Genomic DNA, 18,112 nt, shown 5'->3' on the forward strand with positions numbered 1-18,112 from the left:
GTCTATTCAGATCTTTGGCCATTTTTAAATTGGGTTGCTTTTGTTATACTGAATTGTAACATTTCTTTAAATATTCTAGATACAAGTCTAGTCATAGGATTTACAAATGTCTTCTCCCAGTCTCTGCCTTTATATCTTCTTAATACTGTCTTTCATAGTGTAAGCGTCTTAAATTTTGATAAAGTCCACCTTACCAACTTTTTGTATCATGTTTTTGGTGAAAAATTGTTTCCTAATTCATGGGCACAAAGAGTTTCTCATGTTTTCTTTAAAAATTTTTCTAGTTTTATTGCTTTCATTTAAGTCCATAATTCATTGTGAGTTAGTTTTTCTGTGTGGCATGAAGTAAAATGTAAATTCATCTTATGAACATGGCTGTCCAGTTGTCCCCACACCATTTATTGAAAAGTCTATCCATTACCCCATTGAATTGCCTCGGCGCCACTGTGAAAACACAGTTGACCATAAATGTAAGGGTTTATCACTGGATGCTGATTTCTGTTCTTTGGTCTGTATGTCTCTCCTAGGACAGTACCACAGTGTCTTGATTGCCGTAGCTTTTATAATAACTGTTGAAATCCAGTCGTGCAAGTCTTACAACTTAGTACTTTTTCAGAATTTTAGCTACTCTGGGATCTTTTGCATTTCCACATAAATTTAGATTTAGCTGGTCATTTTCTACAAAAAAAAAAAATTCTGCTGGAATTTTGTAGGTATTGTGGATCTACAGATCATTTGGGGAAGAATGGCTCTCCTAATATTCTCGTTCAGGGACCTGGAATGTTTCTCCATTTACTTATTAGATCTTTACTTTTTCTTAGTAATTCTTTGTAATTTTCAGTGTACAAGGCTTGCACTTCTTTTGTTAAGTATGTCATTCTTTTTGATATTCCTAAGTATTTCGTTCTTTTTGGATGTAATTTTTGATGGAATTTTTTTCTTGGTTTCATTTTGGATTTTTCGTTGCTAAGTATGTAGAACTTGCCATTGATTTTTGTACATTGATCTGGTATCCTGTGGCTTTGATGAACTCATTTATTGTGCTAATCGTTTTTTTTATACAGACTCCATAGGTTTTTCTACACACAGGATAATGTCTGCAAATAAAGACAATTTTGTTTCTTCTTTTCAAATCTGAATGCCTTTAATTTTTCCTCCTCCTCCTTCCCCCTCCCCTTTATTGTATAGGATAGAACCTCCGGTACAGTGTTGAATAGAAAGTGAAAAGAACACACATCCTTCTTTGCTTTGTTCCTAATCTTAAGGGGAAAACATTTAATTGTTTACCATTAAGTACAGTGTTAGCTGTAGGTTTTTCATAAATGCCCTTTATCAGTGAGGAAATTTCCTCCTGTTTCTAGTTTGTGGAGAGTTTTTATCATGAATGGATTTTGTCATATATTTTCATGCATTTATTGAGCTAGTCATGTGGCTTTTATCCATTGTTCTATTAATATGGTATATTATTATTTTTTTATTTTTTTAAAGATTTTATTTATTTTTGAGAGAGAGAGAGCACAAGCAAGGGGAGGGGCAGAGGGAGAAGCAGACTCCCCACTGAGCAGGGAGCTCGATGTGGGACTCAATCCCAGCACTCTGGGATCATGACCTGAGCCAAAGGCAGACGCTTAACTAACTGAACCACCCAGGCGCCCCTAGGTATATTAATTTTTTAATGTTGAACCAACTTTGTATTCCTGGGGTAAATCTCACCTCATGATACATAACTCTTCTAAATGTTGCTCATATTTTGTTAAAGATTTTTGTGTCTGTATTCATGAGGGATATTGGTCTGTACTTTTCTTGTTACCAGTCGTCTTATGACTTTGGTACCTGGATAATATTGGCCTCATTGAATGAGTTGGGAAGTGTTTCCTCCTCTTTCATTTTCTGAAAAGACTGTGTTAGAATTGTATTATTTCTTCTTTAAATATTTGTTAGAGTTTATCTGTCTAAAACCAGGCTTTCCATTGTGGGAGGCTTTTTTTGGTTTTGTTTTTTTCCTACTTGGTTCAATACTTTATTCCTTTTTCTTTCTTTCTTTTTTTTTTTTTTTTATTAGTAGGGTTTTTTTTTAAACAGCTTTGTTGAGATATACATAGATAAAATTCTCCTATGTAAAGTGCACAATTCAGTGGTTTTAGTATATTTACAAAATTGTGCAACTATCACCAATTTTAGAACAATTTTATCATCCCAAAGGAAACCTTGTATCCATTGGCAGTCATTCCCCCTTTGCCTTCTCCCTTGCTCTAGGCAACCACTAATCTATTTTCTGTCTCTATATAGATCTGCCTATTCTGGAAATTTCCATTTAAGTAGAATCATCCAATACATGGCCTTTTGTGACGGCCTTCTTTCACTTAGCATAATGTTCTTAAAGTTTATTCATGTTATAGCATGTGTTGGTACTTCATTCCTTTTTATTGCCCAATATATTGTTTATCCATGTATCTAGTTGATAGACAGTTAGGTTGTTTCCACATTTGGGCTGCTGTGAACATTCATGTACAAGTTTGTGTTGGGACATAAGTTTTCATTTCTCTTGAGTAGATACCAGGACTGGAATTGCTGGGATCTATTTTGCAACTCTATTTTTAACATTTTGAGAAACTGCCACTGTTTTTCAAAGCAGCTGCATCATTTTACATTCCTACTGGCAATGTATGAGGGTTCCAATTTCTGTTATTATCTTTTGATTATAGATACTGTGTTCTGTTTTGGTGGATACGAAGTGGTATCTCACTGTGGTTTTGATTTGCATTTCCTTAGTGACTAATGAGGTATTGAGCATCTTTTCATGTGCTTATTTACCATATGTGTGTCTTCTTTAGTGAAGAGTGTCTATTCATATCTTTTGCCCATTTTAAAATTGTATACCTTCTTATTGTTGTTCTGAGAATTCTTTATATATTATGGGTACAAGTCCTTTATCAGATAAATGCTTGCAAAGAGTTTCTCTTAGCTCGTGGGTTTGTCTTTTCACTTTCTGTTTACAATTTTTTTATTTTCCTAATAGATCGAGATAAAATGTCACTCTTTAGCAACAATTTTTGTCATGAAACTCTTATATTGTCTGATGTTAGTACAACCATTCCAACTCTCTTACGGTTGCACGTGGGAAGATTTTTAATTACCAATTTTATCTCTTCTTCTAAGTCTACTTGGATTTTCTATTTCTTCTTGAGTCAGTTTTGGTAATTTGTGTCTTTCTAGGATTTGTGTATCTTTTCTAAATGATCTCATTTGTTGGCATCAGTTTGTTCATATTGTTCATATATAATTCATGTAATTTTTATTGATCGGTAGTGAGTGATGTTCCTTCTTTAATTTTTTCTTGTAGTCATTTGTATCTTTGGTCTTCCCCCCCCCCCCCTTGGTCAGTCTAGCTAAAGGCTTTTCGATTTTGTTGATCTTTTCAAAGAAACAACTTTTGGTTTCATTAATTTTTCTTTATTTTTTTTTCTATTTTCTGATTTCATTGATCTCCACTCTAATTTTTATTATTCCTTCCATCTGCTTGCTTTGGGTTTAGTTTGTGCTTCTTTTTTAAGATTTTATTTATTTGACAGAGAGAGATAGCGAGAGCAGGAACACAAGCAGGGGGAGTGGGAGAGGGAGAAGCAGGCTTCCTGCCAAGCAGCCCGATGTAGGACTCGATCCCGGGACTCCGGGATCATGACCTGAGCCGAAGGCAGACGCTTAACGGCTGAGCCACCCAGGCGCCCCAGTTTGTGCTTCTTTTCATAGTTCCTTAAGGTGGAAGCTGAAGTTATTGATCTGAAACCTTTCTTCTTTTTTAACATAGGCAATTGAGGCTGCAAATTTCTCTCTAAGCATTGCTTTAACTTCATCCCATAAATTTTGTTATGTTGTATTTCATTTCATTCAATTCAAGATATTTTCTAACTTCCTTGGTGATTTTTTTTCTTTGACTCATGGGTTCTTTATAAGTGTGTTGCTTACTTTCCTACTATTTGGGGATATTTCAAAATTCTCTCTGTTGAAAGGAATTTTAAGAGCCTAATTCAATTCCGTTGTGGTCAGAGACATACTTTTTATTATTTCAGTCCTTTTAAATTTGAGACTTGTTTTATGGCCTAACATATGATCTGTCCTGAAGAATGTTCCATGTGCAGTTGGAAAAATCAACCTACAACAGAAGGTTGAGAGCAGGAAGTGACATAATCTGGTTTGTGTTTTAGAAATATTGTTCTGGGTTCTGTATGAGAAATAGCTTGTTGGGTAAGAGGGAAAAGTGAAATAAGGGAAACTGGGAGAGTGTTGGCCTAGTACAGGCAAGAAATGATGATGGCCTTACCTTGGCTAATAGTGGTGGAGTGAAATGTCAGTGGATTTAGGACAAGATTGCTGATAGAATGGATAGTATGTGTGAGAGAGAGGAGTCAAGGAAGACTCCAAGGTTTATGGTCTAAACAACTGGATCCAGTAATGATGCCATTTCTGAGATGGAAAGCTCAATAAAAGAAGCAGACTTTTCATGGAAACATGATATTACAAAGCTTAGTCAAGAGACTGATGTTGATTCTGTTTCTCTTCCCACTGTTTAATTTGGGGCAAGAAACTTAACCTCTGTAGACCCCTGTCTGGAAAATTGTTATTTCATTAATTATGAGTATTACTATGATTTATAATGATAGTAGTGTCATTTATTCTGACTTGTAATGCTGTCTCTCTTTAAGCTTTCCAGAGGGAATTGTAAGTATATTTTAGTAGTAGAAACAAAGTTTCACATCTTTTTCTTTTTGAGTATTTAGTGAACAAGCAATACTGCAGTTACTGCTTTGGTAGGTCAAAACTTGTCAAATATTGGCAGTTTTATGTAGTTCAACCTGACAGATTCTTTTTAGGACTTAGGATTATGTAGGGGCTTTATGTATGCCTCTTCTCAAAAATATGTCTTTGTGATAACAGAAGTGAAATTTGAAGTAGTCAGTGAGGTAAAACTAGTAGCAAAGTAATTTCCTTAATTCTTGCTTTCAAATAAACGTGAGATAGCTGGATGAAGAACTGGCCTGTGACTTATTTGGACATAGATTCCTTGATGAAAATATTTACAGAGAGTTCTTCATTGAGACCCTGTGGGTTCTGAATGATACTTCCCAGTCTATATGCTGTCTGACTCCTACCATTTGGGTTTTCTACAGTTGAGATGCTTTTTAATGGTTGTGAATTGACTTCTGTTACTTACTGTGAGGGGTTGGGTGGAGATGTGTGATTTTTGTTGGTTATTATAATCTTTTTACCGTGACATTGACCGAATTAAAAAATGTGATGAAGATGAAGAAAACAGCTAATATTTTACTGAGCATTTATGTGACGGTGCTAAGTGGCTTTACATAAAGTCAAATCATTTCATCCTTGTATTAATTCAACAAGATAGATATTGTTACTCCCATTTTACAAGTGAGGAAACTGGGCCCAGAAATGTTAAGTAGTCAAGTGTAATAAGTGATGGAGCTGGGATCTAAGTATTTTATTACTGCTGGCTATTGAGAACAATAACAAAATCTCAAATCTGAACCAAATAAATTGATCTGGTAGTAAAGTCAGAAGGAATGAGAAGCTTTCTTATAAACCTCTTTTTGGGGATGCCTGGGTGGCTCAGTTGGTAAAGTGACTGCCTTCGGCTCAGGTCATGATCCCAGGGCCCTGGGATCGAGTTCCGCATCGGGCTCCCTGCTCAGTGGAGAGCCTGCTTCTCCCTCTCCCTCTGCCTCTCTCTCCTGCTTGTGCTCTCCTGCTCTGTCAAATAAATAAATAAAATCTTAAAAAATAATAATAAATAAACCTCTTCTGGGTGAATTTTTTTTCTTCAGCAGTGGTCTTTAGGCCTTACTGTGCATGAAAATCACCTGGGAAAGATTACTTCACTAGGCTTAGGATGGGGGCCCAACGCCCGAGCCTGTTCAGGTGGCCTGCATGACGGACTTTGTGCAGATTCTTTCCTGACTTTCTAAGTCGTTCTTAATTGCTGGTAGCATTTTCAGGGCCCATTCATTGATAGGTTGTTTACCCTTTACAAATCTATTTGAAACTCTCCTGAAGTTCTCAAGAGTTTTTCTCTTTTGCTAAAAAGAAAAAAATTCCCCTCCAGTCTTATTTTTTTTTTTTTAAGATTTTATTTATTTGAGAGCATGCTAGAGAGAGAGAGTGCACAAGCATGAGCAGTGGGGAGGGGCAGAGAAGAAGCAGACTCCCGCAAAGCAGGGAGCCCAGTGCGAGGCCGAAGGCAGACAATTAACCAACCGAGCCACCCAGGCACCGCTCCAGTCTTTATTCTTGAGCTGTCCTTGATGGTTTACCACCAGCTACTACTGAAATTTTCTCCATTAGCTTCCATGATACACTTTTCATGCTACCCTCCATATAGGACATGCACAAAAAATGTTCCTGAATTTGAATAGAACTGTTTCTATTTTTCCCCCTCCCCCACCACCCAACCATATATGTTCATATCTCCTCTGAGACCACAAGAATATATTATTTACTCATTGAAATTATCACATTTTATTCAAAGCTGTGAAGACATGGGGGAATATCATAAAATACAGGATAAAAGATTTTTTAATTGTACGGGTTATTTCTCACCAGGCTTTCACGTTTGTAAGTACAGAAGGAAAAACTATACTGTGTAAAACTAGATTCTAAAAGCCAAAGCAAATCCTCAATTTAGGAACCCTTATGTTTGCCATCCCTTGGCTGAGCTTTGCTAGATTTCCTATATTACTTAAACTGACACCTGTCTCTTCTCAGTCTTTCCAGTTGCTCAGAAAAAAATAGCATAATCACTCATTTAATCATCATGTCCCCAAAAAGTTTGACAAACTATAGAAGAGCATTAACAGTGAGTGAGACAGAGAGAGAACAAACTTCTAACCACAGCACTTTATACTTGAGTTCTGTCCTGTCAGGAATCATAGACAAAAAAATAACAGGTTTGAATAGATCTAAGAGAAAATCAAAAGGAAGATATACTTTATATCCTATCTCTCTAAATAGATAATTATTTATGTTTATCTATAATCCCTATATAAAGTTGCTATATGAAGGAAGAACGCAACTTCTGTAACTGGAGGGTAACTACTACCTTTTTAAGACAAGCACTTACCTATGCTTTATTTAATGGCAAACTCAATTTATTTGCTTATACCCAAACCTACTGTAGGAAGACAATGTCATCAAGTTAATGAGACTGCAGAGAATATAAGAAATGCACTTTCTATGATTGTGTTGCCTTTCACACTAAATGTGTATCGTTGTAAAGTCAGACCAGGTTAATAGAAACAAATTCCATCATGGTCCACAGTGTCATGACGTGTGTTGATCACACAGTGGTGCGGCATGTGACATGTTATCTTTTGAACTGCTCTTGTAGCCACCTCTTAACCTGTCCTACCTTCAGAAAACATTATATACAGAAATCTGAATTTATTAGGGAATGGTTATGGACATTGTAATGTATGTGGACAAGTTCCTTGATATATTTAATTCCATCAACTCTTTTTAAAATGTTCCATTTATTAAAAAAAAACCAAAACACTGAATTTTCTAGGAACACACATTTAGCTTAAATCCAATTCAACCATGTAGTGTTTACCTTGACCAAGTGAATTCCCCTCTTCATTGCACCTCTTCTAATATTAGAATGATCAGAAAACATGGTATTCTTAAAATATTAAGATAAAAAATTCCAATTTGCCTTTCTTCTCCAGTACTCAGTGTCCTCCGTTATCAGAATCCAAATGAATGAACAAGTATAACTCAGTAAATATGTTCTCAGCTCCATTTTGCTTCCTGCAGTTGTTTATTTTTGCTCTGCCCTGTTCAAAAGGATTTCAGACCATTTGCTAGGGTTTGCCAACTTGTGATGAGATAAGGTAAATCAAAATGGGGCCAAAGAAAAGAAAAAGTATGGGTGGAGACAGAGAGCCAAAAATAATTCTAAAAATGCAAACCATATTGGCCAATACCTTTATTACTACTGGTGGTCCACAAATAGCACAGTAAGCTTTCTAGCAGCCAACTTTCAGAAGAAAAAAAGAAAACCTTTTTAGTGCCCTTGAATAAAAAGAACCTAGTTGTTCAGGTGAATTACAACTGTTGTTGGTCTTAAGATCAGACAGACCTTTATCCTGAAGATCCTCAAAAAGAGGTTACAACTTTGAGTTTCATAGCGTTTCATAATAAGCATTCAAATGTTTGTTGAATGAATTACAGTACCCTTCAAAATCAGCTATTGAAGGTCATTTCATGAAAATACATTTCAGCAAAAGTAATTTTGTCAAAATTAGAGGCACACAGCCAGCAGCAGAAAGTTGTCCAGATTGCTAGCTTACTCTGGTCTAACATTATATTTTAGAATATCTGGAGAAATGAATGGGTTGTTCGTTCTTCAAGTGATTATTTCTGAATATTGATCTCTTGATAAATGTTGGCAGCAGTCCAGACATGTACTCGGTTGCCAGCTGAATACAGACCTCTTTGTCTTAACAGTGCTCAGAGCACATTTGTATTTTCATCAGAACTAAGGAATCTAAAAAAGCCTATGATAAGCCTGTATTTCCCCTTGTTCTGGGCAAGCAGTGGAAATTCCCACAGCCCTAGGACTTTCTTCAGAAAATCCTTTATAATCCAGTCCAGTACATAAAGACATGAGTAGTTGATTTCCTAAAGTTCTGTTCCTTGCAGCTGAATTAGTTTTAGTTTGAAAAGATTTAGAGCAAATACAACCAGATTTCTACCTCAGCCAAAATAAAATCTTACTGAAGCACTCAGAGAACATTAAAACACTTCCTCATGTAGTAGTGTCTGTGATATATTACTTGTGAAATGTACATCAAAGTGACCCCAAAAAGGCACACTTAGGATTTTCACTTATTCACTAATTTAAATTTGAAGAACATTGATCAGTTGTTCTTTCTGACACTAATTAGCTGGCAGGCTCAGTTGTCAGTTGAACCCTTCCCAGTTCGAAATAAAACCATATCATCTGTTTATAAAAGGTTGCTTGTCTTAATATTTCTCTGTAATAAGGCAGGATATATGCAGTTCATCCAAAAATGATATCAGGTCAAGTTAACTCAAGGAGAAATACTGTGTAGGTTTTTTGTTTTGTTTTGTTTTTTTAATGAGGAAAAAGTAGTATGTATTGATGTAAAAACACATCCTTGGAATACTAGCCAATGAAAAATTAATTTGTGAAATAATAGTATATTAATCCTCATTTTTAAAAAAAGGCAATTGTATACCAAATGCATAGATCTCTGGAGATAGGGATTTGGGGAGTCTGTTATTTTGTACCTTTTTCTACTGTTTGAGTTTTTTAGTAATCATTATATTTTTTCAAAAAAAAAATAGAAGTTCATTTGTTTTGGAAGGGTTGATACTATAGTCAGGGCAGGGCGTATAGTGAGACCCTTCGTTTCTTTACCGTGTAGGGATAATAATAGAGCATCTTCATATTAGTTTGCTCCAACTGCCATAACAGAGTAACACAGACTAGCTAACTTTAAAAACACGTATTTCAGGAGGCCAGAAGTCCAAGATCAGGGTGTCAGCCAGAGTTGGTTTCATTCTGAAACAGCTTATACGATCTGAAGAGAAACCAGAGTATAGGTTGCTGTCTTCACATGTAGATGGTGCTCTTCACGTGGTCTTCTCTCACATGTATGCATGTGCCTGGGGTGACTGTCTCTCTCTGTCCTAATCTCCTCCTCTTATAAAGATATCAGTCAAATTGGATTAGGGCCCACCCTCTCCACCCCCATTTTAATTTAATTACCTCTTTAAATGCTCTTTCTCCAAATACAGTCAACATTACTAATTATAGTTATTCTGTGAAACAAAAGAAATCTTTCCTGTAAAGCAGCTAGCATAATGCCTGACAGGAAAAGCCCAATAAAGGTTAACTATTATCATTATTTTAACCCTTAGGAAGTTTTCAGTTGCGTAGTCAGAAGACCATCTCTTTTACCTGGATTCTTAGTAGTAGATTCTTCATGTAGGTTCTTTGCTAGCATCAATAATTAGAAATTTGTATGCCTCCTATAGCTTGACCCATAACTATTTTCTCTTCAGTCATAGGTGATGAGAAGGCAACTAAAAATAGCAAGTAATATGCTGTAATTTAGATGGCTCTTTCTGCAATGGTAGGTGGTTGTGATGAAATAGCCACAGCTCAGGTCTTTCTGTGAGTGTTTAAACATAGATTTAACTCAGACTTGCTGTTAAGCAAATAGCCAAGATACAATTTGGCTGGATTCTAGTGATAACACTATGATGAATTAATGTGTTATTGTATAGTAATAACAATGAGATTGTGATGGGATGGGGAGGTGGGGAGTTAAAGATAGTCTTTTATGAAGATGGAATAAACTCTTCTCGGTCTAGCCAAGCAATTTCATATCTGTAGAGTTAATAAAGATTACCAAGTAAGGCGGGATAAAGGCCCATAATTCTGCTCAGGAGGCAGCAAAGACTATTTAAACAGCTTAAGTTGGCTGTCACTTGTGCAGTATGGGTAACTGTTACTGGACCCCTGTCACAGTGGCCTGGAATCTGCTAAACCTAGGTTGTCCATTGATCTTGTTTTGTAAAGCTACAATACATAAATTTCCTGTTTGAGCCAATATGGGGGCCCCACAACCTCATTTAACCAGATTTCTGTTTTGTGGAGTAGTGACCCATGGTCTGATGATCAGGCAGTGCTTGATTTTAGCTAAGCTTATTTGTGGCAATAAGAAATTCAGAGTCAGCTTCAAATCATATAACATGCTTGCTTACCCCCACCCCCACCTTGGTACCTCATTAGCTTATCTAAAGATTTCCTGTCCCTGCAACAGTTCTTATCAAACTAGGTTCTAAGAAAACGTTACAGCTAAAACTGGTTTTAAGTTAATCACAGTCTACTGGTATTTGAAAAGAAGGGAAATCCTTCCTTGCCTTAAAAAAGCCAGAATAGTCTTAAATAGTCCTTAGTTAATAACAAATTGAAGTGTAGTTAGGTATCACCCCTAAGCCTATCCGACAGTACTCTCAGCAACCAGTCTCATTTACCCAATGTTAGGACAAAGGCTCTGTAACAACTGTGCCTAGGGTCAAACCAGAGATGACTGGAACTTTCCAGTCCAGACATCATTATAATGGCCAGCAGAAAGCATAGGAAAAGCTAAGAATGTGTAATAGCCAGCCCCAGTGGTTGAGATGTGGGTTAACAATTTCTGTAAATGTACCACGCTGTCTCCCAAGATTCTGAGAAGCAGAGTAGGCATAACAAATGTTGTTTTGTTGTTGTTGTTGTTGTTGTTCCATTCATAAGTGAACTTGAAAAACGTGATTTAAATTAATACAGGTCTTCTCCAAAGCATGCCCACAGGGAAGATGGTCTTCATATTCCCATGGCTCCAGATAGGTCCTCATGAATTACATCACCAGTTTTAGAGTTTAACTCTCCACAGATGATTAGCTCTCCCATGAGAAACATGAATTAAAGTTTAAAAACCATAGAAATGAAACCATGTGCTGAAAACTAGGACAGGTGTTTTAGCAGGAGAAATATTTGCAAAACATTGTATCTAGTTTGTTGTGGAACTAATCAAAGTTGACAGGGTAGAGTTTGTCCCAGGAGCCAGTCACTATAGCAATGACTAGGGCTGACTGAGGTGGGAACAGCTAGTATACTTTCTAATCTCTGTTAAAGTGTCTTCCTCTGATTGCTGGAGAGATAGAAGTCCCCAATATTAGATATAAGATGAATGTTCTAAAATACAGGGCTTTTTTTTTTTTTTTTTAATTATAAACTCCCAGGAAGGCCAACACATCAGGGCCCTGACCATATTCAGAAGAGTAGTGTTATCCATGTTTTAAAGGGTGTCTACCACATCTGTATAAATATCCATCCTTTGGTCTTACTGGAAAATCTGTCAACTGTTAGGGCTGCCCTTCCAGTGCAACAGTTTGTTAATCAGCTAATTAGCCAAGTTTATAGAGGACCAGTCAGTTAATATTCCATGGGCTTTTCTGGGCAGGTCGCCAATTCTAACTGAAGACATAACCAGTTGCAGGCTTCTCCAGCACCAGTAACAGGTAAGGGAGTTTTAGACAGTGGTTGAGAGAACATGAAGCCAAATGGCAGAGTCAAGCTATTATAGTAGAGGGTCAAATTTCTTGGATCTAGCAGATTTGGAGTCCTAAGGGTAGGAAGCTATGAAGTGAAGAGCATTATCAGTAGGACCTGAGCCTCATAGTTTGGTTAAGATTCCCTTCCAGGGAGAATTCTGACCTCTCCTGAAGAGAGGGATAAAACTCAACAATGTTCCAGTACCCCCAAGGACTTATAAACAGTATGAATAAGAAATGAAAGGAGACCTCTCCTTCACTTCAAAATCTGCTCAGTTTGGGACCTGAATATTTGAAAGAACTACCTAGAAGCACTTCTACTTCCAGCCAAGATGAAGTAACAGGAACTGGATTTACCATCCCGCCTGAAATAATGATTGTCAGGAATACTGTTCATCAGACAACAGAGGACAGTAATCCTGAGAGATGGTAAACTGTTTTTCTAGCTTTCTTAAGATAGTCCTCTCTGCCCCCATGCCCCCAAAAAAGTTGAATTGATAGCAATAGAGAGTAGAATAGTAGTACCAGATACTGGAGGGTTAGGAGAAAGAGGAGAGATTGATCAAAGGGTACAAACTTTCAGGTATAAGATGAAATAAGTTCTGGCAACCTAATGTACATTGTGGTGACTATAGTTAATGTATTTCTATACTTAAAATTTGCTTAGAGAGTAGATCTCAGGTGTCTGACCATGAGAAAACGAGGTAATTATGGGAGGCAGTGGATATGCTAATTAGTTTTATTGTGGTAATCATTTCACAGTGTATTCATATATCAAAACATCATGTTGTATACCATAAATGTGTACAATTTTTACTATTCAAAAATAAAATTCAGAAAAAGGGAAAACAGGGCGCCTGGGTGGCTCAGTCGTTAAGCGTCTGCCTTCAGCTCAGGTCATGATCCCAGGGTCCTGGGATCGAGCTCCGCATCAGGCTCCCTGCTCGCCGGGAAGCCTGCTTCTCCCTCTCCCACTCCCCCTGCTTGTGTTCCTGCTCTCTCTCTCTCTGTCAAATAGATAAAATCTTTAAAAAAGAAAAAAGGGAAAACATTAAAGACAATTTCTAGGTCATGGTGCAGGGAGAAACATCCCCTGCCTCAAGGAGACAGACCTGAGAGTCCAGGAAGCCTGAGGCAGCCAGAGGTAATAGGACAGAGTATGAAAGACAGAAAACCCCAGAGATCTGCAGGTGCACCCCTTGAGCATTCATCAGAATATTGATCAGTGCATGCATATGAGGAAATTACCTAAAGCTAAGGAAAAAATAATGTGAAAGAATTAGAAGCAGAGTACATACTCCCATCAGCCAGATTGGAAAACCTTATGATTCACGTGGCATTGGGTAGAGTACTCTCTAGAAAGGTCTTGCCTCAGTTAGTAGAGAGTAATTACCCTAAATTGAGCACTGCCTAATAAATTGTAAAAGCAATACCTGAACACATACCACGTCTAAGTAACTAACAGCATCCCAGAACAAAGCTCAAGACGATTTGTGGGAATATAAAAATACTGAGACGAAGTAAAACTCACAATGTCTGGCATACAAGCAGAGATGACCAGGCAGCAGCAAAGAAGAAGGAAAACATGACCAATGATGAGGCAAATAATCGATCAAAACCAACCCAGAACTGACACATACGTTGGAATTAGCAGAGAAGTACATCAAAACTGGTATTATATTCATCTCTACAAAAAGTTAGGTAGATATATGGAAGATATTCTAAAATACCCAAAATTAAGCCTCTGGAGGTGAAAACAACATCTGAGATCAAAAATACACTGAATGGGCACTCAGTGGCAGCCACTGCTCAGACAAGACACTGCTTGCTCATGCACCTCACTCTGCGTCCCTGTAACCATGTCTCACAAACCCGATATGGCTGAGATTGAGAAATTCAATAAGTCAAAATTGAAGAAGATAGAAATGCAAGAGAAGAATTACCCTCAAAAGAAACAACAGAAGAAGCAAGCAGGCAAATCGTAATGTGAGGCATGTACTGCTGATATGCACTGTACATTCCACAAGCATTACGTACTTATTTTACTGCTTCTAGCTGTTTAACTTTATAAGATACAGAGAGTTTGGATCAAGTTTAAATGACTGCTGCCCATTTTCACATCAGAGAATCTAGGACTACTGACAACAAAGGTCACATACCTCTCCCATCTGCCTGGCTGGCTGCCAGGAAAGGAAAAGAACCTGCATACTGCTGAAGGAAGAAGCTGGGTGGGACAACAGTGAAATCTAGAGAAAATCCAAGCTGTTCTAAGGTGTCCTGCAGTCTGTAAAATGCTGTTTAATCAGAGTGTCATTTTTTTTTTTGTTCAGATGATTTTAATTATTGGAATGCACAATTTTTTAAATATATAAATAAAAAAGTTTTAAAACCTGAAAAAAGTACACTGCATGGGATTAACAACCATTAGACATTACAGAAGAAAGGATTAGTGAACTTGAAGGCACAGTGACAGAAAATATCCAAAATGAAATACAGAAAAGAGGGAAAAAATGTTCTTAATGGAAAGAGTGTGTCTTTGACCTATAAACATCAAAGAACAACCCCAGTGGGTTCATATATGGGCAGAGTCCCTGCAAGAGAGAAGAAAGGGAAGGAAAGAAAAAACCTTGAAGAATTAATGGCCAAAATTTTTCCAAACTTGAAGAAAACTATAACCCACAGATCTAAGAAACTTAATAAACCCATAGCACAAAAAACATAAAGAAGACTACTCCAAGGCACATCATAATCAAGTCACTCAAAAGCAGTCAAAGAAGAGAAAATCCAAAAAGGAGCCAGGGGTCGGTGGGGGTGGGGGTGGGCAGAAGAACATGTTACATCGAGAGGAACAAAGATAAGGATAAACACCATATTTCTCATTGAAAATAATGTGAGAAGACAGTGGAACAACAGCTTTAAAGTGCAGAAAGGAAAAGCTATCAACATAAAATTCTGTGTTGACAAATTCTTTTGGCAAAAAATCTTTCAAAAATGAAGGCAAAATAAAGATGTTTTCAGATACACAAAACCACTTTGCCCTATAAGAAATGTGAAAGGAGGGGCGCCTGGGTGGCTCAGTCGTTAAGCGTCTGCCTTTGGCTCAGATCATGATCCCAGGGTCCAGGGATCGAGCCCTGCATCGGCTTCCTGCTTAGCGGGGAGTCTGCTTCTCCCTCTCCCACTCCCCCTGCTTGTGTTCCCTCTCTCGCTGTGTCTCTCTGTCAAATAAAAGGTAAAATCTTGAATGAAAGAAAGAAAGAAAGATAGAAATGTGAAAGGAAATACTTCAAGCAGATTAAAAATGGTAACCACTGGAAATCTGGATCTACACAAAGGAATAAAGATCACCAGGAATTGTAACAATATTAATAAATATAAAAAGACTATTTTCTTATTATTTAAAACTTTTTAGAATATAATTGTATAAACAAAAATAATAGTATATTGTACAGTTTATAGCATAACATGTAAAAGTAAAATGCATGGTAATAGTACAAAGGTTCAGAGTAATAAATGTACACTGTTGTCAGGTTTGTTTGTTTTTTTTTTTTAAGATTTTATTTATTCATTTGAGAGAGAATGAGATAGAGAGCATGAGAGGGGGGAGAGTCAGAGGGAGAAGCAGACTCCCTGCCAAGCAGGGAGCCCGATGCGGGACTCGATCCCGGGACTCCAGGATCATGACCTGAGCCGAAGGCAGCGCTTAACCAACTGAGCCACCCAGGCGCCCCTGTTGTCAGGTTTTTATACTATACATGAAGTACTATAATATAACTTGAAGGTACACTGTATTGGTTAAAGATGTTTAATATAAATGCTCAGTGACCACTAAAATAAAAGAACAAGAGTTACAGATAATAAGACAACAAAAGAGATAAAAGATAATCATTTAAATACTCTGTTAATCCTAGGGCACCTGTGTGGCTCAGTCGGTTAAGTGGCTGACTCTTGATTTTGGCTCAGTTCATGATCCTCAGGGTCCTGGGATTGAGCCCCACATCCAGCTCCATGCTCAGCAGGGAGTCTGCTTGAGGATTTCTCTCCCTCTCCCTCTGCCCCTCCCTGATCGTGCTCTCTCTAAATAAATAAATCTTTAAAAAAAAAAAAAAACTATTAATACAAAAGAAGTCAGGTAAAGGGGAACAACAAAAAAAAAGATAGGACAGACAGCAACGTGATAGTCTCAAACCTAATCACAATAATCATGTTAAATGAAATTGGCCTAAGCACAGCAATCAAAAGACAACAGTTGTCAGATTGAATTAAAAAGCAAGATCCAATTATATGCAGCTTACAAAAAGTACATTACAGATAATGAAGCTAGAAAAAGATTTAAAGTAAAAGACTGGGAAAAGATATACCTTATATTCATCAAAAGAAAGCTGGAGTTAATTATATTAATATCAGACAAAGCAGCTTTCAGAGCAAGGAATATTACTACAGACGAGGTTATTTCATAATGATAAAGTGATCAATTAACAAGACATAATAATCCTAAATGTTTATGCATCACATAAAATCTTCAAAATACATGAAGCAAAAACTGATAACAGACTTCAAGGAGAAATAAAACAAATTCACAGATATAGCTGAAGATTTCAGGACCTCTCTCTTAGTACTTGATAAAACAAGTTGTCAGAAAATCAGTAAAGATATAGTGGCTTGAACAGTATTCTGAACCAACTTGACCTGATATTTGTAGAACACTCATCTGACAGGAGAATATGCATTATTCTCAAGTGCACAGGGAACATTTACCAAGATAGAACATATTTTGGGACATAAAACAAGTCTCAATAAGTGGATACAAGGCATCAAAAGTATAATCTCTGATCTCTGTTAGTTAACTGGGCCTGCCATAACAAAATACCACAGACTGGATGGCTTTAAACAACAGAAATTTATTTTTTCATAGTCCCAGGAGGCTGGAAATCCAAGGTCAGGGTGCCAGCATGGTTGGGTTTTGGTGAGCACTCTTCCTGGCCTGCAGACAGCCACCTTCTCGATGCATGCTCACATGGTTTTTCCTTGGTGTGTGCACACTCAGGAGAGAGAGAGAGCAAGCTCTCTGGTATCTCTTCTTAGAAGGATACTAATTCCATCATGAGGACCCCGCCCTCATGATCACAGCAGAATTACATCCCAAAGACCCAGTCACCAAATAACCATCATATTGAGAGTTAGGGCTTCAACAAATGAACTTTTTTGGGGGGTGGTGGAGGGGAGTTGACACAAACAGTTAGTCCCTAACAGATCACAATTGAATCAAATTAGAAATCAGTAATAGAAAGAGGTCTAGAAAATTCCCAGATATTTGGAAACAAAAATAACACTTCCATGCATCAAAAAAGAAGCAGAAAAATGGAAAATACATTGAATTAAGAGAAAGTGAAAACACGCTAAATTTATGGGATGCTGCAAAAGCAATACTTAGGGGAGGAATTACACCTCTAAATGCCTAGGTTAGAATAGAAGAAAAAGGTATCAATGATCTAAACTTTAATCTTAAACTAGGCGGGAGGAGAGCAAATTAAACTCAATTTAGTAAATAGGCAAAAGGTAAGAATAAAGATCAAAGCCAAAATAAGTGAAGTATTTTCTCTAGGGGTAGAGAGAAATTCGTGAAACCAAAAGCTGATTTTTAAAGACCAATAAAAGTGGTAACCTCTGGCCAGACTAATCAGGAAAAAGAGAAGCCATAAAAACAGTATCAGGGGGACGCCTGGGTGGCTCAGTCGGTTAAGTGACTGCCTTCAGCTCAGGTCATGATCCCAGGGTCCTGGGATCGAGTCCCGCAGCGGGCTCCTTGCTCAGCAGGGAGCCTGCTTCTCCCTCTGCCTGCAGCTCTCCCTTCTTGTACTCTCGCTCACTCTCGCTCGCCTATGCTCTCTCTCTCTCTAGTAAATAAATAAAAACTTAAAAAAAAAAAAAAAACAGTAGGAATGAGAGAGGTGGTATAACTAGAGCCTCC

General features: G+C 37.4%; 2 protein-coding genes across 3 annotated transcripts in view; both read left to right on the forward strand.

Annotated features, from left to right (window-relative positions):
* SPPL3 (signal peptide peptidase like 3) overlaps window positions 1-18,112 on the forward strand; it is a 140,863-nt gene that overhangs the window by 98,806 nt on the left and 23,945 nt on the right. The window lies entirely within an intron of this gene.
* Window positions 12,956-14,912, forward strand: LOC118552935 (thymosin beta-4-like). Its single transcript, XM_036119694.2, has one exon. The coding sequence runs from the start codon at window positions 13,926-13,928 to the stop codon at window positions 14,124-14,126; it is 201 nt and encodes a 66-aa protein (XP_035975587.1). The 5' UTR covers window positions 12,956-13,925; the 3' UTR covers window positions 14,127-14,912.

Source organism: Halichoerus grypus, chromosome 13 (genome assembly GCF_964656455.1).
Source record: "Halichoerus grypus chromosome 13, mHalGry1.hap1.1, whole genome shotgun sequence".
Lineage (NCBI taxonomy): Eukaryota > Metazoa > Chordata > Mammalia > Carnivora > Phocidae > Halichoerus > Halichoerus grypus.